Source organism: Schistocerca americana, chromosome 2, assembly GCF_021461395.2.
Source record: "Schistocerca americana isolate TAMUIC-IGC-003095 chromosome 2, iqSchAmer2.1, whole genome shotgun sequence".
NCBI classification, from domain to species: Eukaryota; Metazoa; Arthropoda; class Insecta; order Orthoptera; family Acrididae; genus Schistocerca; species Schistocerca americana.
Genome location: NC_060120.1, coordinates 448,226,118 through 448,248,461, shown reverse-complemented (window position 1 = coordinate 448,248,461; position 22,344 = coordinate 448,226,118). Strand labels below are relative to the sequence as shown.

Below are 22,344 nucleotides of genomic sequence, written 5' to 3'. Positions count from 1 at the left end.
AGCCAGATTTTGAATGATGTGACAGGGACAGATGTGTACTCTGACCACAGTTTATTGGCTACTAACTCAAAAAATAAAAGATAGTAAATTAAGGTGATAGGATCTTGATAAACTGAAAGAACCAGAGATTTCTGAGAGTTTCAGAGAGAGCATTAGGCAAAGATTGTCTATAACATAGGAAAGGAATAACGTATAAGGTGAATGGATAGCTTTGAGAGACGAAACAATGAAGACAACAGAGGATCGGATAGGTAAAACAACAATATCTAGTAGAAATCCTTGGATATTACAGGAGATATTGAATTTAATTGATAAAAGGAGAAAATATAAAATTGCAGCAAATGAAGCAGGCAAGGAATACAAATGTCTAAAAAATGGATGCACAAGAAGTGCAAAATGACCAAGGAGGAATGGCTGGAGGACAAATAAGGATTTAGCAGCGTACATCAGTAGGGCAAAGATAGATACTGCATACAGAAAAATTAAGAAACCTTTTTTAGAAAAGGGAAACAGATTTATGAATATCAAGAGCTCTGATGGAAAACCAGTACTAAGCAAAGAAGGGAAAGCTGAATGTGTGTCTACTAGGGACATGGACATGAAGGCAATATTATAAAAAGGGGAGTAGATGAAGAGGAGTTGGGAGATAAGATACCACGAGAAGAATTTGACAGAGCACAGGAAGAGCTCAGTGAAAACAAGGCCCCCGAAGTAGACAATATTCTGTCAGAACTACTGGTAGCCTTGGGAGCATCTGCCGTGACAGGACTACTTCACCTGGTGTGCAAGATCTATGAGGTGGGCGTAATACTCCCAGACTTCAAGGCTAATATAATAATTTCAATTCCAAAGAAAGCAGGTGCTGAAAGGTGTGAATATTACTGAATTGTCAGTTTAGTAAGTTATGGTTGCAAAATACTATCACCTTTACAGAAAAATGAAAAAAAATGATAGAAGCCAACTTCGGGGAAGTGCTTGAATTCCAGAGAAATGTGAGAGCACGCGAGACAGTAATGACTCTACGACTTCTCTTAGAAGATAGGTTAAGGAAAGGCAAAACTACGTTTATGGCATTTGTAAGCGTAGAGAAAGCCTGCAGGAACATTGACTGGAGTACTCTTTGAAATTCAGAAGGTTTAAGGGGTAAAATACAGGGAGCGAAAGACTTTACAACTTGTACAGAAATCGGACGTTATCTGTCGAGGGGTGTGAAAGGGAACCAGTGGTTGAGAAGGAAGTGAGACAGGGTTTGTAGCCTATCCCCAATGTTGTTCAGTATGTACATTGAGGAAGCAATAAAGGATGTCAAAGAAAAATTTGGAGTAGGAATTAAAGTTCAGGGAGAATAAATAAAAACTTTGAGGTTTGCCGATGATATAATAAAATTCCAACGTCTAAATGGTCGCACAGCTGAAATATATCCGGAACCCAGATATGCACGTACTGAGAACTGTTCAATAATTCATGGCTGTTAATTTTCTACACTCAGTTTTATGTATTTTAATCATGTTAAACGCATTTTTCAAAGTAGTTCCATGTAGTTGGTGCATTTTTGGTATTTTGATTATATTGTTCGGTTAAAAAAAAATCTGGACATCCCTATGGTAGTCTTCAGCTACTTTACTAGGTCCCTTTTTGAGTTGCAGTTACACATCAAACATAAAAAGTGACTTAACAGCATAGACCATGAGGCCGATATTTTCAGATGCCACGAGACTTTGTCAGTGATTTGGAAGCTAAATGTATCCTCCTGCTTGTAAGAAATTTGCTAGTTTGCCATGTAATCCTGTTTATGTAAAGAAAACAAGACTTGAATTAGTTATGTTTTTGCTGCGATACAAACCAAGCTGGCACACTCGGAATGAACATGTTTCGAATTCCTGTCCTCCCATCAAAATTTAGATTCTCCATTGTTTCCCAAAATTGCTTAAGGCAAATACCGAGATTGTTTCCTTGCCCATCATAATCCAGTCAGATTTTGTGGACCATCTGTAGTGACATCCAACGTCATCTTCGTTCCTTGATTCGGAGCCCTGTAGTCAGGTATCATTCAGCCCTGCACGCTTATACCCAGTGCATCTCTGCATAATTGTGACAGACTACATCCGCTGTTTATTCCGGTCAAGCCCTGGTCTCCCTTTAGAAATGTTGGCCACACATTTCCCTCTGTTACAAAATCAAGTATTCCTTGATACCTCGGAACATGTTCTATCAACCTGCACTTTCATTTAGTAAAATGTAGCATGAAGCTGCTTAGTCTCCAGTTCGATTCAGTACCTCTGCATTAGTTACCAGTACTCAATTGACCCTTCTAATTATCAATGTTCTTCTACAAGGTCACATTTGAAAAGCTTCTATTCTTCTCTCTGTTGATGTTCATCCAAGTTCCATTTCAATGTAAAAGTTTCAGTGCTTATGAGATTGTCAACAATTTTCCTGCACAGACAGCGAAACTCATCAATTGCTTTTAATTTCTTATTCTCTAATTAAATTCCCTGAGAATCACATAAATTAATTAGACAATACTGAATAATCCTTGTTTTACTTTTGTTTGCATTACCAGATAACATCTAGACTAAATCCACTCCATTTAACTACCCTTCAGAACCATTTGCCATTTTTGGCAGAATTAAGTCATTGGCAAACCATAAGGTCTTTTCAATTGTATTTTCATGCTTGGTGCACAATTGCATTTGGATTTCATGAAAGATTTAGTTTTCCTGTGTGAAACATTTTTTAAAGAAAGATAAACACTTGCTGTTACCTAATTTCGTCTCTTAGGTGCCATCACGACTTTTAAATTTCTCTTTGGTTTCCTTTAATGCTCAAAATTTATACAAACTGTATAATGTGGAGGATAGGCTTCATATTCAACTACTGCCTCCCTTTCAAGTACATCAAATCTCATCATTGAAGTGTGCGTTCTGTAAAAGTTTAAGATAACCTTCTGATCCAAGCTATACACCTGTAAAACGTATAGTAATTCAGTTTTGATGCAATAATTTAATTACCATTTCTCAGATTTGTGGCCTTCATTATAGATATCTACCTTGACTGCCTCATTAGATGGCCCTATAAAACATTGGTTTCAGTACTGGTCTTAGAATTATATAATAGTTCGTGGTGTAGGAATACTGTAGCTATCAGCTATTTGAAATGCAAATTTTCGCTTAATAGGATGACCATGTATTGAATGAAGTCCTCATTTTTAGCACCTGACAAAATTCTGTGTATAGGCAGTATATGATGTCATTGCATGCAGTGGCGGATACAGAAAAACCTCCAGGAGGGGGCGCTAAAGATTTCTTGTGCTACCTTTACTTTTACCATAATAAAAAATAAGTCACATGCAAAGTTTTATTTAATCTGATTATACACATTCAGAAGACAATGCCATCTTATGAAGCAAAAAGTTACAATTGTGGTTCTTTTCCTTAAATGATGAATTCCATGTGCCTATTCTTCCTGGCAGATTGGTTAATTACATTGTCAATAGAACAATCTATGTCAGAGTGAATATTAGACAGAGCTAAGCCATCCTCCTCCATTGTAACCTTGGCCATGTCTTGTACACCGCAATTTTGAAAAACGTCTTTCTACTCAAGCAAAAGTTGCAGGTAGACAAGCAAATATTTTGTACAGTGTGTGCAAAATAGGATAGTCAGATCTCCACCACTTGGATCTCTGACTGCAGTCTTCATAGTTTTGAATTTGTCATGAAGGTCCATTCTATAGTGCAAAATTCTGCACGTAATAAAGCTTATTCTATAAGAGTGTTTTATATTTTATGTCTTTCTGTTCCAGACCGCGAGGATCAATCAATCCTGTGTACTGGAGAATCTGGTGCTGGCAAGACTGAAAATACGAAGAAGGTGATCCAGTATCTGGCATATGTAGCAGCCTCCAAGCCAAAGAGCTCAGCACCACACACTGTGAGTATGAATGCTGCAAGTGCCTGCAAAGGAGCTGAGGAATTGGACTGCCCTGGAAGTTTGTGGTACATTTCGTTGCTGATTGCTGTTTTCAGATTAGCTGATCAACCCCTGAGAAGTTGGTGTGGTGCTGCATCTTCTTTCTCTATTTACACGATACCATTTATTTGAGAGATCTAGAATTTGGCAATTTTTTAAAACTTTTTGTTTCCTTCTGGGAGGTGGCTGAAGGTTTTATTGTGAGAGGTGTCTGACCACCTTGTGCACACATAGGAGGGATCTGTGGCCTTTCTTTTACACACATGGGAGGGGCCTTTGAAAATAGTAGTTAATGTAGAGTTTTATTGTTTGTTGGACTTGTGCTGCTAAGGAATCTGCAATATCACCTAGAAAGGTGTATGTGGAATGCAGTCCAGAGTCAACTGTTCCACCTCTCTATAAACAGTAATAGTATCAGTTAAATGCAGTACAGAATTTCAGCTTTATGATGATAGACTGTACGTTTTTCGTGAATCTGAAGATTTTGCAAATTGAAAGTTTTCTGAAAGTTAAAATGACATTTCCGAGAAGATTATGTGGTTATTCAAATTGAAGTGTCAGTGCTAATTTAATAGTTCTTTTCCAGATGTTTACCAAATTTCAAACAAACATTAGTAATACTATGCTCTCTGCTCCAGGAACAAAAGCGTAAAATGACAGACCTTTGTAATGAGAACAGTCATATTTTAAGTTAAAAGAAGAAATGACCCTTTCTTTTGCTTTCTTCCAATTAAATATGTGAACTGTTTTAACATAAGGCATCTGTTGAGTTTCCCAATACTTTCATTTATATTGAATGAGAAGCAGAATTTTATATTGTGGGGAATGTGTTTGTCATAGCTCTCGTATTAGAAGCTTCTGCATTGGCATTAAAACAAAAGTAGTTGTTTACATATGTGGTCTTTAAAAAATTCTTTGTGGTGGCAGACTGTCTATCCTATTTTATTTTTGTTTTTACATAATTGGTGTCTCTAATAGATGCCATTTTCATTTGTTAGGAAATGAGACAAGAAATAAAAATTGCTTTAGGTGTGGGTACGCTCTCATGAAAGATCATAAAGATTTATGTTGTAATTTTTCTCTACATATGTTGTTGTGAAAAAGTTTAGAAATATACGTTAAATAAGTTTAGTAACTAATTTCTGTTTAGAATTTAGTAAACTGTGTAATTAGAATTTTAGACATTCTCAGTGTCATTATTATGAGCATTCAATGTACAGCATAGTAAGTGTATAATGTAACAGTAAATTTTAGTACTTTCCAGTCTTGTTCAGAACTATGATGAAACATAAAATTTAGTTTCTCAGTAGTTTCTTGCTCACAGAACATTAAATTTTTTTTGACTGAACAGTAGAGCTTCGTAAAATTAGCAACATATCTTTTTCTTTCTTAGTTTGCTTAGTATTTCTGTCTAAAATATAAAATAAATAATGGACATGTAGAGCATCTTGCATGTTTTCTATTGGAATAGTGACTGCATGTGTACGATGTTTCTGTTGCATACGGCTGCTGCATGCGGCAGGTCCCGAGCCCAGCACTCATCATTGTAAGTACTGTGTTTTGTCTCTGGTGTCTCTTCAATAATTTTCGCATCTGACATTAACTCAACAAAAATGATATGTAGATAGTAATTGGTTGACTAGATAGTAATTGGTTGAGAAAGAGTCCCTTAATGTGTGAGATGGTTTTTTAAAGATAGAAATACCTACAGTTTCCTGTTGGCTTTTGACGATGGTTTGTATCGTGTGCTAATTGTTTCCAGATTCTCAGATAGTACCCAGAAATTAAAAAATTTTGAGGGGTACTTTAGTATTTGGCTCTTGTACATATTCTTTGCTTGTAGCATGCTTTATGGGTTACAAAAATTTTTATTGGAATGAGTACACAGTATCTTTCGAAACTGTGCCGTTGCACTTCAAGCACTGAAACATTGCAATTACATTTGTCTTGAAACATAGTCCATATCCTAGTTCCAAAGAATAATACAGAGTGAAAACTAATTTGAAAGTACGACACTCCATAACAGGAATCTGAAATGAACACAACAACATAAATGCAACCGTCCAGTACTCACCAACCACTTGCATCAAAAAGCTACAAGTTTTGTTGCCTAACAGTAAACTAGCCCTCGTAGTGTTCACTATAGAAACACAGTGCGCGGTGAGCCACAAGGAGAGGTTGAGGGACGGGAGGGGGAATCAGTCATGTCACATAGCGACAGTGGATGTACATTTTAAATGTTTCATTCCATTATTATAAATAGGTATAGTAATTTGTGATCCACAGAAAGTGTTGGGCATGAATTGCAGATCTGCACCTGTGAGTAATGTAGCAGCAATTAATTTTTATCAATTAGTGGGTTGGCAGTGTAATAGGAGATAAAGGTCTAGCTGGTTGATCTGAAAAATACAAAGTTCATGGCATCAGTCCTACATTGAATGCAATGTTCCCAATGTAATAATTTAGTGATGACCAGTTGCTTGCACTTCTTCCAGCATCTGAGTTTCTTTAAAACACACAAATAATGAGGATAAATGACATACAGAGGAATTATGCAGACCAATCAGATGTGCTTCTCAGAATTGTTCTGCAGTGGAGTGTGCACTGATTTGAAACCTTGTGGTAGATTCCCTGTATGCAGGACTGGGATTTGAACCTGAGACCTTCGACTGTCACTAGCAAATGCTCTACTGACTGAGTTGTTCAAGCACAAATCACTAGTGCTATCACACCCTTACTTCCTCCAAGATCTCATCTCCTACCTTTCAAACTTCAGAGAAGTTATTCTGTGTACCTTGGCTGGATTACCATTTCTGGAAGAAGGGTTATTATGGAAAAATGGCTTAGTTACTGCCTAGGAGATTGTTAGTCATGGTCCAGTACACAGTTTTAAAGTGTGCTTCTGTTAGATGATGTGAGCATTTGTTGACATAATTCATTCCAGCCGTCTTGAAATTTACTTCCAAGTAAAAGATAATGTCTTCATAGACAATATTGTACTGTTGATATCATGGAAATGAAAAATGTTCTCAAAGCATTTATGTTCATGTTTGAAGGCTTTACGAAATTTACTACTGAATGCATTTTAAATGAGGACAGAACTCTTCTCCAAATACAGTTGCACTATGCCCCTAGGTGTTACTATGCTATTGTAGTTTAAAATGACCATTACATTTGCTAAATGCTATTACATTGGTTCAAAGAAGAAAAGTGATATTGTGCAGTGTTAACAAAAGGTATGTGAAGTGGACAGATAAATATTTTGTGCATTTTCATATTAAATTGATTCACAGCTAACATGTTGCAGGTAGTCTCTTATATAGAAAATCATTATAGTTGACGGAACCAAGTTTTGATCAACTTTATCAAACTGGACAATATCATAAATGATCCCACAAAATGATTGGTCTATATGATAATTGGAGTCAGTTACATTCACCCTTTTGTGTTCAATTTAGAAATTTGCGCCAAGAACTGCTTACAATGTTGTTCAACAATGTTGTTCAAGGGAATTATCGAAGTGGTGTTACATTGAGGTAAGCCCCAAAAAACATTTTTTGCCACATGCCTGTCTGTGAATTCGAAGTGAGGAGAGAAGGAACAAATAAACCTTATGAAACTAAAATTATTTTACTTTGAGGTTTCTTGGCATTTGGATATCACACTGTGCTACAGACATTGCTGCGGAAACTCACTAACCCGTGTAGGAGGGAGTGTTCTGACAAAATGCTGCAAGTTACAGATGGCTCCAAGTATGCTAATTTCATATCAGCAGGTACTTTAGGCAATTCCATTCAGTTGATTTATGCCTCGTGGAGGTGTTCATGGGATGGGCGTAGTGTGCTCGTTTCTTATTGTCTGGGAAGACTAACCCTTTACAGAATGTACTGTAGGAATATACAATAGTTGGAATGATCATTTTCAAACACTGTGCTACTCTAAAATCACCCTTTATGGTAATGATACTGGCCCAAAACATGACTGACCGACCTTGCTGCTTAGTATGTGGGAGTGTTGGCTGGAGACTTAAACTGATACATGGTTGTCTTGACACTCATCGATGACCATCAGGTGTAAGACAAGCTCTGCACTGGTTGTTGAAGGTAACTGACACCATTGATTGGGGTTCTATTCCAGGCATTCCGTTGTTTAGCTTTGTCGCACACCTTGCTGCTAGGGGGTTTGTACTTCTCATTGGCATCCACAAGACAGACAGGGAGGGCAGCGGCACATGCCGCCTCCTGGAATGTGGGTAATGGATTTTTATTCAATGCAGAATTCTCTCAAATTTGCAGCAGCCATTGTCTACAAAGGGAAATATTGCTGCTTGAGTAAATATTATATATCTGGGAGTTCCTTAGTTCCACTCTGTTTACAGGAAATAATGCCAGTTCCTCGGTGTGGTTGTGGTTTTGGTGCTTTTCTACAGCCAAGATGGATGCAGATCTTTACAGAACTGTGCCAAAATAAGGTCTTCAATTTCTTAGTCATTTTCTTGTTCAGCCCTTCCAGTGCTGTAGAAAAAAGCTGGTTCAGCATCCTGACTCACAGATTCAATTGTCAGTTCCCAACACTTCATAACTGTAGCAGCCACATATGAGCCAGTCATCCCTCCCCAATTCTCATAAGAGTGCAATTACTGCATGATGGAATCGTGTCAGTAGTTTAGCTTTTACCTGTGAACAAGGAAAGCCCATGTTTGCTTGCTGATTCTACATTTTCTTTTACACAACTGTGCTACATATTGTAGTACAATTGAAAGAAGACAGCCATGCTATACTGGAGGTGTGTACATCTGTACTTAATCTATAGACACAAACACATCCATTGAAAAAACCACATACCATTGTCTGTCTAAAAGAGAGGAAAAGAAGTGTGAAATTTTAAAGTAGAAAAATGTGCTCTCCATAGTTTGGACTTTCTCAACATCTGAGTGTGCAACACAGCACCACAAACAATCACAGAACTACAAATTCTGCATTCCAGTTGGCAAGCTGCCCAGTTGTGTGTCAAACTGGAAAAACTACACTTTGGTGCAATACTAGGTTGTAAAAATTGATTGAGGTGTCACATGTGCATGTAGTCATATATTGTCCATGGGTTACACATTATCTAACCAAAACAAAAAAAATGTAGTTTCAAAACGTATTGTTGAACCTTATTACTGTCAGTCAACAATAAAAAATAGAAATTGTGCAACTAATGTAATGAATCCATTAACATGAGCAGGAGTGAGGTTTTATAAGCAAAGTGTTACAGATGGCATTGAAGTTAAATAAACCTTTTTAAAGTTCATTTCCTTATTTAAAGTTTAGTTCCTCTTCGTTGATATTCACTGTGATCATCACAGCAATTCCGACTTTCTTTACCTATTTCAGATTTCTAATTTTAGTTTCAATCTAACGTTGTAGGAGTATGAAGAAGTAATGTTTCTCAATGAGTTCTAGCTTTATTTCCTATCTCATTGGATGCCCTGTATGTAAAGATAAGAGGATGTAATTTAAGATCGTTGAATCGAAAGTGTGGCATCCATATTCATAATAAAAGCATAAAAAATATACTTTGTATATACTTTTCAAATATTCTTACTTTTCAGGTATAAAGGAAATCTATTTAAAAAATTCTATCTTTTGGGATACAATGTTTTGTGAATGTTTCAAATGTACTTCTTTGGGGTGACGCATTCTCGAGCTTACCAAATTAGTTACGTCAAAACTGACGGCTCTGAATCTTGTCCTCCCTGGAAAATTTTCTGCGGATGCCCATGGTACTTCTGTTCATAATAAATGCCATGCTTAAAGGCCAAATTAATTGTGTGGAGACTGTTGTGTTGACACAGGCATCCTGGTTACATCCAAAATGTAGTATCCAGTTGAGGAAGAAGTGTCTCATATAAAAAAAATAAAAAGAATGAAAACACACTGAGCAAGTCATGAGGGTGTTGCAAAACTTTTTTTCATGCCAACAAACATTTTGCCATTGGGTGCCAATGAAATATTTAGTCTTGAGGGTAGTGAAATTTAAATGCTTTGGACACCAGAGGGGAGGACATGTACATACTAATCACAAACAATTCAAATTTCTGGCAGCTGTGAAGTAAAATAGTACATTGAATCTCGGGGTCTTACGTGAAATTGAAATGAACTAGGACTGCAGCCTCGCACAAGCTGGAAGTTATCATTTTGCATTTATTGTGGACTGGTGCTACTGATGATACAAAAGCAGCTTAAAATGTACTGGCACAATAATGACAGAATGAAGTAAATAAGACCAACTATGGAGCCTCCATAATTTCAGGACACTTAAGAAAGGCGGGTGGGATTTGCAGACACATCAGACTTTGATTTAGGCCTTAGTATGTGCAGCAGAATGTCAGGATGTTGGATGACATCTCAGTGTCTGGAAGACGGAACCTTATCCACCCATAAACTGCTGGCTGGTTGGGATAGCTGTTGTCTGCAACAATTGAACTAAGCAGATTTTTAGAACAGGGGTCTCTAATGAACAGTGACAAAAAAAGAATAATCAGTTGTGCCCCTCCAAGGTATGTCTTTGTTCTCATCAATCACAGCTGCACACCCATTCTTGTATTACTCCTCTTTCTCTGTGCAGCTATTCTACCAGTTTCTGGTGTGACCAAACCAAACTACCTGTTGCTTGTTGGGATGATCTTGCTCATAGCACATAGTCTTAAAAATACAGGTTGTTGTTATGGTTTCCTGCATGATGTGGTGTCAGGGGATGCTTGCCCATGTTAATTACTTAGCCATGTTAAGTTTTCTGCTGGTCATTGTAATCATTTTCAAACGGTCACCTGAATCCCAAGTTTGTCAGCATGTTGTGAAATTCATTTCTCATTTGCGGGATAAAATTTCTGTTTATTGTTTAGTTGGGTCATGAGTTTACAGTTCAATTACCTTGAGATCTGGTGAAGTTTTCGGTGTACAGGTGATTTTTGGGATCACAGTCAATTCGCTAGATTCTATATTTTTAACCTGAGGGTTCACAAAAATTATACAGTATATTCTTGGAATTATTGCACTTGAATTTGGGGTTAGAACACACAACTTCAGGATTATGACGATTATGACAGCAATTCCAGTGTTCCCATTTGTGTGCTCACAATCTGAAAAGCATGCATTGTGAGTGATTCACTCTGTGCTAAATTAAAGAAGACTATATTAAGTATAATTTTCATCTGAATGAATGTCATGTAATTAGTGCACTTAAATTGCATTTGTTTATTGAAGTGACAAAGTCTGTAATTGTACCTTGGCGTTGCAAAATCGGTACTAATATTTAACACATCCTCTATTTTCGTAATAAATGATGATTTGTGCCTTCTTAGAGGACTAATACTTCATACCTTAGATTGGCTTCTCTGTACACTATTTAAAAAATTAAAAACTGCTCAAACATAATGGGGCAGTGCAGTAAGTGTGGGGGATGAAGTACTGTATGCGACTGAATGTTTATACAGACTGTTTGGATGGAAGATATCGAACATAAATTAACTATTTATTTTATGGTTTAAAGTTTATAATGTTGCAAAAGATCTCTGCTAAAGTTCTTTCCTGAATGAATATGAAACCCCATTGTGGAATGACAAAGTTTCAGATATTTCAACTTGTTCCATATAGCCTGGAGCATGTTTGGTGTAGCTATTTCCATTGAATCCCATGTATGGTCTTTCAAGTACTGAAGACTGTAAATTGTTACCTGATAGACAGTGTTTCACATAACCCAATAAGCAAGAAATCAGGCTAATGAATCTAATGGACAGGGTAAGCAGCAATCTGTGGCTGCTTGCTCATCATTCTGTGGTATAGGGAAGGTGTCATTGTTGAGTGACTGTAGGAAGATGCAAGATGACTTACTTATCAGACCAAATTTCTAATTGACATGACAAACAACAGGTTGGTCTAAATGCAGAGATATGTTAGTTCAGATGAGTAGGAAAAAAATCCTGTAATGTTCGAATACAGCATCACTAGCCTGCTGCTTGAGACAATCATGTTGATTAAATATCCTAGTATAATGCCACAAAGTGATATGAAATGGATTGAGCACATGAGGATGGTACTATGTAAGGTGAAATATCGACTTTCGTTTTTTTGGGTAAATTTTAGGAAATTGTGGTTTACCTATAAAGGTGGCATTGTATAGAACACTAGTGTGACATATTCTTGAGTACTGTTAGTGTTTGAGATCCCCACCAGGTTGGAGTATAGGAAGACATTGAAGCCTTCAGAAGTGTGCAGCTAAATTTTTTTACCAGTAGATCCGATCATGATGTGAGTGTTAAAGAGAAGCTTTGTGAATTCAAATAGGAATCCCTGGAGAGAAAAAGATGTTCTTTTCATGGAACTCCATTGAGAAAATTTAGAGAACATTACATTTGAAGCAGACTACAGAATGATTCTGCTGCTGCTAACATACATCTCACACAAGGACCACAAAGATAAGAGAAATTAGAGTTTGTGTGGAGGCATACAGCTAATGGTTTGTCCCTGGCTCTACTTTGTGTGTGGAACAGTGAAAGGAATAACTAGTAATGGTACAAGATAAACTGTACCACACATCATACGGTAGTTTGAACGTAATGGATGTGGGTATTGCATATTGGTCGAAACCTTGAACCATATAGTTTAGACAATAATTACAGCTGCTATCTGTGCTGTTTGAAGATCTTCCTCTTCATGTGAAGCAAATTGTCTGCTGGTATACCCATCACCGAGTAATATTTTAGCATTTACTACTGAAGTGTACAGTTGGCACATACAATCATACTTGTAACCACCAACCCATATACATTAAGAAACTAGCATCCACCTTTCTTCTTCTTCTTCTTCTTCTTCTTTTTTTTTTTTTTTTTTTTTTTTTCTCCAATGGTCACCTTCTGTCTTGTTCATTAATTTGTTCAAAGAAATTGACAGTCCTCATCATTATTTTCAAGGAAAAATGGTATCAGCACAGGTATCTGGAGTTTTTCAACCCCAAAAAGAATGTATTGCTATGTCTTCATTCTGCGGTCAACTATGATGGTTTTTCCATGTACAAAAGGGAATTCTGTAAGGCAGTAGGTACTGATTCAGAAACTGGTTGAAATGTTCATCCAACATGCCATGGAGTTCCTCAGCTAGTTCTTGTAAATTTTTATCTGCTTTTATTCTCCATACACTGTGTATCAAATGATTTAGCCTTGGAAAATTGACTTTTGTCATGCAGCAACTACCCCTGTATTACCAGGCCACACAGAACTACTAGTTTTGATTGAAATAACAGATAAAGGGCAGTGTAACTGTTGGGCCTGATGTCAGTGTGGAACCCTCTTTTATATGGGCAGTTTACAACTTTTTATTTTTTTAATATATATTGTCTGTGACATTTTTTACTAGCAGTTTTTAGTAACCTGTTACTGGCAGTTTTTCCTTGAGATGAATGCCTTTCCCATCCTTCATTGTGAAATTTGTTTTTCAAAATGTTTGAAGCCTTTTTATTTCACTTCAGTCATTGCACTTCAACTCTCCAAAGCACTGTCACAAATAACACACATCTAACCCCATTTTTTCAAAACTTCTTTCAAAACAAGCAAACCGTTGCACAGAAGCTCAAGGCTAACGAGGCCTTGTGAAAGTGAGGTAGGGACAGCAAGAAACGATGGTGGTGTGGCAGAAAAGAGTGCAGGCAGTATCATTATTGATTGATTGAAAATAGTATGTCGAACAAAGAAAATGGTTAGAATGAAAATGAGAGTATTAAATTGTGCTTGATTCTAGTATCTACGAAGAGGAAAAAAAAGAAAAAAAAACATGAAGCTATGAGCAAGAAATTGGAAGGAAATGGGGTTTTTGTTTTTTGCAGTTTTTGAATTTCTAGGGAAATTTAAAGGTGGTAAAATTGACATTCTTAGTAAGCACACAATAAAATATAAGTGAGCAAATTTTCAGACCTTTCCACAAAGACACCTTTTTTGTCACAGTTTGAGTTGACAAAACATGTATATTCGGTTTGAGATAAACTGTCAGGGTGGTATGGTCATATAAGCACAAGTTGCAAAAAATTATACACTTCTAGGAGTTATCACACTAATAATGTGTTAACCTCTTTCTTTGGTAGTAGGCACAATTTGGTGAGAGTGAGTCTATTAGTTTCGTTAGGCACTCCATATCCAGCTGAAATGACTCACTGTTAAGATGCCATATAGTTACTAATTGCGAGTACGTTGACTGCTATGTTTCACTTGCTTTGCTAGATAGCCCCAGACATTTTCTGTGTGATTAATACTGGAGAATTTAGTGGGCCATTTAAGGGGCGACAGGGTGGCTGAGTGTTTGTCAAACCCGGAATGTAGGCATACAATCCTGTGAATGTGGCTGTTGTCATTGTGGAAGATGGGAGTGCCCACAGCATGTTCATCACGAAGGGAGAGAAGAAAGGGCAACACGTGTTCTCAGTAACCTGAATGAATAGGCCCAAGTCATGCTAAGAACACCATTCATAAAACATACAGAACCACCATCTGCCTCCAAATACTGCAGGTTAGATGCCACATTTGGCTGGGATTTCAGTGTTCCCGACACCTCACATCGTTTGAAAAGAGGCAAATTTGCAACTTTGGCAAACACGCTACATGCCTCCAGACATTTCCTGCATTGTTTGGCCTTTGAAGATGTGCAGCTTTATGCTGCTGGGAGTACTGGTAATTTGTGACTCCAAATGTCCTCTGCATTGTCAGCTTGGAAACTGGTGGAGACGGACTTGCATTCACTAATAGTTGCAGTTTCTCTTGGGTTAGAACCAGATTGTTATTAATAATGAGTGACACATCTCTAGTCCCTATTGGCTGTGATCTGTTAACGGGCAACTGTTCGCAAACCGTTTCATGTGGCTGCAAGTGGTACGCTATTCCTTGTCGAAACATTGGACAGTCTGCATTGGTACACAAACAAATGTGGAAGCCATTTCACAATGTACTTACTCATGGCCTAACATCCAAACACATTCTTTTTATCTTTATTTCATTACTCCACGTCGACCCATCTTAACTCCACTTACTCTGTACAACCATTTTGCAGATGTGCTCTATTTCACTGACATCATTTACATCAGCTGTGGAAGATCACAGGACTCTCTGGTACCAGTTATACACCACCTACAGTGCTCCAAAGTTATAATGCACTTGACACAAGAAAATATTGTAATATGAAAACTAGATAAAAAATTGAGACAAAATTCAATTAGAGTAGAGATAAAAGAAAACATTAAAGTTGTTTATGATGGTTCAGTGTAATTGCTTTTAGAGTATTACATTGTTTTTAGTTAAAGTAAAAAATCAATGGATTTTTCAAGTCATAGCTGTGAAAATCATTTTGTTAGTTTAGTAGGAAGGGGTTGAGCTCATGAAGTTAAACGTAAATGTTATCAAGTAATAAGAGTCAGCATACCTCCTTCTGGATAACAGGAGAAAACTGAAGAAGTTAAATATTTAGTAAGCTCTTTAAAGGAGAAAACAATCACAGAAAATGATAGACCATCAATTTTACTATTTACATTCTTTATTTTTGGCACATTTTAAAGACATTTGAGGAACAAAAATCATTAAATATTGGTTATGTGAAACTGTTGGGATATCTAAAGCCATTGCTTTGAATTAACTATGGCAGTGTATAATGACATGGTATGTGAAACTGTAAAAGAAGAAAGCTGTTAAGACAGAAGACAAAAATTCTTGTAAACTGCCAGTATTGTCTGTTGGGCACTAAATTAAATACAATCAATTTCATACTAGAGGACGTGACACTAAGCATGAAACAAGTTTCACTTCTTTGGTTGTGATTCTGTAGATCTTCAGTCTGTTTCATATTAAATTAATTTGATTCAGCTATGATTGGTCAGTTTGATGAATGCATACAGCATGCAAAAACAGAAGAAATTCTAACTCTTATGGAAACTTTTACTGTAACATTTTAGGGAAATGTAAGATGTGCTTTCTTATAGAACTTCTGTTTGTGTAGTTTTAGCATGTAAAAGCAAATTATTTCCTCTCAGCATGATGGAACTGGAGGAGTAAATAGAAAATGTCACTCAAAAAAAAAAAAAAAAATTGCATGATCGGAAAATTGTACAAATCTCTGCCCACTGTGATCTGATTTTTTCCAACAGTTTCCTTTTAATTCACTGAAAAAACATGCATGTTGTTTACTTAAGTCAGGACTCTCCACATTTAAAAATTTTGCACTAAAATTAAAAAGTAATCCAAAAGAAGTGTCAAAATGTTATTAATTCTGTATTATCCTTTATTTCATGCAAACATAGTTGAATTCAAATTTTGCGGTAGGTAACGATCTTTAGTAGCATTTTCACTAATAATGTTCTTCTATCTATTCATATAACAACATTAGACATTTAATTTTCCAGGGAGAGCTAGAACAGCAGTTACTCCAGGCGAATCCAATTCTTGAAGCATTTGGAAATGCAAAGACTGTAAAGAATGACAACTCTTCCAGATTTGTAAGTGCCTCGTTTACAAGATTTTCAGTTACTAGAACATAAACTTTCAAAAATAGTGATGTGTTTGACACAGTATATTAAATTTTATAGGGGAAATTCATCAGGATAAATTTCGATGCATCTGGTTACATTGCTGGAGCTAATATTGAAACCTATTTACTTGAGAAATCAAGAGCAATTCGTCAAGCTAAGGATGAGAGAACATTCCACATATTTTATCAGCTGTTAATGGGTGCTTCCCCAGAACAGAGAAGTAAGTTACATTTTATTGTAAATGTTTGGTTGTACACACTGTCGGTGACATGTTGGAGGGGTATATATTGTTAGCCACGATTTGTTATCAATAGTACCACACAATTATATGCAGATACACTGAAAATGTTTGTTGAATTGCAGCTGTTACACTAGATTAATCATTACATTTGTTTTCTGTTATTGAGAGTGTAAGTGATAAGCAACTTGAGAAGTGACTTAAACATGTTTGTTACAGAGGAATTCATCCTGGAAGATCCTAAATTGTATACATTTCTCTCAAGTGGGGGACACTTACCAGTACCTGGAGTTGATGATGTGGCAGAGTTTCAAGCCACTTGCAAGGCCATGAGTATAATGGGGCTTACACCTGAAGATTTTTCAGGTTGGTTTCTGCCATTTTTTCTTCCCTACCTTACCACATAAAAACACAAAATGCTTCCCACAAGTGCTCTTTTTGTGTATGGTGAAATAAAACCATAAATTAACTGGTTTAGACTGCCTCTATTGCCGAATGGTTAGTGTTGCTGCCTTCGGTGCGGAAGGACATGGGTTCGATTTCCAGTACCACTTCAAATTTTATTTATTTATTTATTTTTTATGTACTTCCTCAGAGTTCTTTTGAGGTAAAGGAACTCCAGTACAGGATCCACTTCATCCTTGTAAGGCAAAATGAGGAGCTGTGTGAATCATGAAGAGTCCTCTACTGGCAGTAAATGCTGGAAGGGTTGGAAAAATGCTGATCTCATGTCCCACAATCACAGATCACTCCATACACAACCTTGTAGGAAAGGGTAGGTTACTCGAAACAAGCCTAAGCCCTAATCCGTAAGTTGTGTTTTACATTTATATTAACTGGTTTGTTTCGACCACCCTTGGAACTTGAATGTGATCATATAGCAAGGAAAATGTAGCAAGAAGACAACTGTAACTATTCGCAGGTAATTGGTTCTGTGTATCCTTAATCTACAGCCAGATGACTCTACTTTTCTCCCACTATTTGATACCAGTATTTTATTTCCTTCATAGTGGTACCATGGCAAGAAATCTATTAAGAGAAATGGCATTTTCGAACTTCTTCTGTATTTGCTTTATTACCACATGACTATTTTCTACCTTTTAGGCCATAAGCAAATAATTTTCTGCATATGACACATTTTTCTACTTCATTAATGTGGCCTAAAAGGCAGAAACTAATTGTGTACCAACAAATTAAATACCACAGAAGTGGAAAAATGCTTCGTCCTTCCAATGTTTTGTCTTTCATTGTGAAGACAGGTGGTGGTAACAGATATGAATAGAGTTGTAGTTGACATTCACAGATGTGTATGTATGCTGATACCTCTGGGATTATTAGAAAAGTGTGAGGAATGTTACGTGAACATACGCAGATGTCCACTACAGCTTGAGTGTCATATATTGTGCCCCAGGTCTAAGTTTGATATCAATGTCGCTGATGTGTAGTGGTCTTGATGAAAGTGAAATTCCTATAAAGTTGCCTTTGCATATAAGAAATGAGATTTCTCCCTCTTCCTCTTTCACTTTCCATTTCCCCCTCTTTTTTTTAATTTTTAAAATATCTGAGAATATATTGACATTGTGATGTACTTATTATGTCCCAAAATTTGGTGTGCAATGGTCCTATAACTTGACTACAAAGCTGAAGTCATTCGAGGTGTTAGTGAGATGAACATTGATTCAGGGCTCTGGTAATGTAAGAAAATTTGGTCATTAGTATTTGATGCTCATAAAGGAGAAGATTACTGGCATGAAATTCTTGATTAAGAGACTGTACACTAGTCTCTCTTTTCTGTTTTTGATTTGTGGGGACAAGCATTCTCTGAGAATAACGACACTGATGTATCTCGGATTTCGACAGGGAATACATCTCTGATCCCAAGAGGGGGCTCCTCTAATCCAAAAATCCCTCTGTGCATCCCACAGGTACTCTGCTACAATAGTAGCTGCTTCCTGCATGTAGTGCACACCTGACCTATTAAGGGAACGCCACAGTTCTCCACCCGATTCTTATGTTCAGTATTACATAGAATGTAAGTGTGAGACTTTCCTGTCTTACTCTGCATAGGTGGAACACAGTTTATGATCACTTGCACCAGCAGTGATACCTGTGGAACAAACAAGCAGCTCCTGTAGTACAGTACACAAATTGAACAGCTAGCTGGAAGCATAATCCAGAGCATAGTGAAAGTTAACGTAAGCATGCGCAGACTGTTCGGGAAGCAATCTGAATCAAAAAATGCAAATTCAGATTAGGGTAATTGCTCTACTATCTGTAGCACGTATCAAAGGATTCAGAGAACTGCTGGATAAGTATGGGGCAGCAGTATTTACGTGCACTCGTGTCAGTGGATGGGCCCATGTGACATGGCTGTGGCTGCAATGGCAACCTCCACAGTAAAAAGCTGTGGTGGTGATGTGAAGCCAGAGTATCTCTGATCTTCCCTCCATATCAATATTCAGGCTGCGCAGGGAATCTGAGTCACTTTTGGATACTAAAGAGGCGGTGTTGGTTATGACTGTCAGACTGGTACAGTATGCTTCGCAGCTCCCTTGTTACTCGTAGAGTGTTGCAGGCTTCTCATTTAGTTTTCAATCATGAGGGCTGTGGAAATGTTCACAGTACATACAAACATCCTTTGCTCACTATTTCTATGGAACCTGAATTTAATCTTTAAGCAGAGAACAAGATATTTATTGTAAAATTACTAATTTTTCTGAGTTAAAGCATTGATAAGTAATGATAAGTACTGTGAATGTTAGTTCTGTTTGAAACTCTTAAAATAAATGTAAATTCTTGGTTTTCAGCTATTTTCCGCATTGTTTCGGCTACTCTTATGTTTGGCAATATGAGATTCAAGCAGGAAAGGAACTCTGATCAGGCAACTCTTCCAGATAATACAGTGGCACAGAAAGTGGCTCATTTGTTGGGTCTCAGTGTTACAGATATGACAAAGGCCTTCTTGAAGCCTCGCATTAAAGTTGGCAGGGACTTTGTGACAAAGGCACAGACCAAGGAACAGGTAACAATATTTAATTACGAATAGTGTATTGGCTTTGATAGTTACCAACACCTTCTCATGCCCTTGCCTGAAAAGTTTCCAATTCAATTTTGTAATGAGTGGTTATTATACTTATGAGTTTTTAAAAGGAAAAAATAGAAGTTAGAAACTTTTCTGGAAGGGTTTTAGGTTTGTTTTCTGTGTGTGTGTGTGTGTGTGTGTGTGTGTGTGTGTGTGTGTGTGTGCGCGATTAATGGCTCTAATGTTTCATGAAAAAATTTCTTCTTGATAGGTGGAGTTTGCTGTTGAGGCAATTGCCAAGGCATGCTACGAGAGAATGTTCAGGTGGCTGGTTAACAGAATAAACCGATCACTGGACAGAACAAAGAGACAGGGAGCATCGTTTATTGGTATTCTTGATATGGCAGGTTTTGAGATATTTGAGGTAAAGTCACTTGAAGAGTGTATTATATATCCAGGATTTATGTTTAAATGATACATCAACTGTCATTTTGTTGTTATTATGAAATAGATTTGCTCTCTTTACAGTAGAATTATAGTAGGAATTTGGACACCTACAAATCAATCTACATGAAAAGTAGCAGATATAGCATTTACCGATAATGAGACAAGGTTTTTCCCATAGCTGCCATTTGAAAAAACAGGGTTGTCTTACATTCACAGCTTAAAAGATTGCTGCTAAGGTCAACATCTATATATTGTGTAATAGATTAATATAGGGGTCATATTATGTTTACAAGTGAAGCTTTGGCAATTTGTGTCATGTGCAGATTTATTTTGAAGAATTCGGGACTAGAGGGGAAACAGTGACACCAGTTTGGCGGATAATTAGGACAAATGTGAGGAGGTGACAGATGATTGGACAGCAAATTTTTGTAATGCTCCCAGTCATGGGAGTGTGTACTGCACACCTTGGATTCTATGAGCATCTACCACTGTTTAAACAACAGTTTGCCTGGATCCATTTGTAGTCTGAATTGAATTGACTCTAAAATTCTACAAAAACTCAACAGTAGACCACATATCTGCAGGAGGCAGTAAAAGTGTAGAGGAAGGTCAATGGCATACTGACAGGTTCCATGCAGCAATGTTGTCAGTACTCTGGGACATGATGGGAATGAAAGTGGGTATGTCAGCTGCTGGTTTTACACTGAGAGAGAGGGAGAGCAGTGGGTGGAATACATCTTCGGAAGCAGGGAGTGTAATGCTGTCACATGCTTACCTCAACACAGATGCGAAATTTACTATGTACTCGGAAAAAAATATCTGCATTCTTGGGTCCCACTGCTACAAAAAAAAAAGGATAAAAATTAATGTAGCCAAACAAAAAATAGCATAGGTTTAGAATTGGTATAATGTTGGCTGTTAAAGCGGATACTTCATATCAATGAAACAGTTTGTAATTGTGACTGGTTGTAATTGTGACTAGTCATAATATGTTAAAAACAAAATTTTCTCAAGGAGCCTAAAAAAGGGGGAAGGGGGTTGCTGTATATTCAGGGTTGCTTTATTAATCAGGGTCACTTTATTTTTGGGTGTATACGATACTTTTATAACAGTAATAAACTTATGAACACTCGAAGGTTATTGAACATCAAGGAAGAGGAAGGACGGGGATCTTTTATTAGACATCTCAATATAATGTCATAAAATTAAAACTCCAGTCCATTATTCTAGTATCAATGCTTTGGAAAGATTTAATTTTAAGATTGGAGTCTTTGGAAAGATTAATTTATTTGAAAGTAACAGTGTTTTTCTGTTTTCAGCTCAACTCTTTTGAGCAGTTGTGTATAAATTACACCAATGAGAAACTTCAGCAGCTATTCAATCATACTATGTTTATTCTGGAGCAAGAGGAATATCAGCGTGAAGGAATCGAGTGGAAATTCATTGATTTTGGACTAGATTTACAGCCTACTATTGACCTTATTGACAAGGTAAGCACTCCTGGCATTTCTTTTATTGGTGACGTGTAATATGGAAATTATGTTATTTTCTTTTGAGTAAACTCATTAGAATGCAAACAGCACCTTTATGTCATAGGAAGAACTCATTTTTCAGTAACAATCATCAACTGAAAATTAATGCCTGAAGTAAACCATGTAAAAAGAGTTTTGTGTAAGTGGATTTTAAATGTAGCATTGCCTATCTTTTAAGTGCAAAATAACTTTGGTTTTTCTTATTAGCCCTGCAGACACCTCATCATCTTATTTCTGTATTAATATAATGGTGTATGTGCGGATGGATATGTGTGTGTGTGCGAGTGTATACCCCTTCTTTCCTCCTAAGGTAAGTCTTTCTGCTCCCGGGATTGGAATGACTCCTTACCCTCTCCCTTAAAACCCACATCCTTTCGTCTTTCCCTCTTTCCTGATGAGGCAACAGTTTGTTGCGAAAGCTTGAATATCGTGTGCGTGTTTGTGTTTGTTTGTTTGTGTGTCTATCGACCTGCCAGCACTTTCGTTCGGTAAGTCACATCATCTGTGTTTTTAGATATATTTCTGTATTAAAATTCATGTTAGAAGAATATTATTTAAAAAAGTCATAAATAGCCTATATTTGAAAAA

At 36.9% G+C, this 22,344-nt stretch overlaps 1 protein-coding gene across 3 annotated transcripts in view; it reads left to right on the top strand.

Annotated features, from left to right (window-relative positions):
- Window positions 1-22,344, top strand: part of LOC124595676 (myosin heavy chain, non-muscle) — a 280,898-nt gene that overhangs the window by 186,193 nt on the left and 72,361 nt on the right. For 2 of the 3 annotated variants that reach the window (XM_047134534.1, XM_047134536.1), the window contains exons 3-10: window positions 3,805-3,932; window positions 5,494-5,517; window positions 16,392-16,484; window positions 16,575-16,737; window positions 16,975-17,121; window positions 19,563-19,777; window positions 20,049-20,201; window positions 21,544-21,714. In XM_047134534.1, the coding sequence (XP_046990490.1) occupies window positions 3,805-3,932; window positions 5,494-5,517; window positions 16,392-16,484; window positions 16,575-16,737; window positions 16,975-17,121; window positions 19,563-19,777; window positions 20,049-20,201; window positions 21,544-21,714 (1,094 nt within the window). The remainder of the gene's footprint in view (window positions 1-3,804; window positions 3,933-5,493; window positions 5,518-16,391; window positions 16,485-16,574; window positions 16,738-16,974; window positions 17,122-19,562; window positions 19,778-20,048; window positions 20,202-21,543; window positions 21,715-22,344) is intronic. The other variant, XM_047134535.1, reaches the window with a different exon arrangement.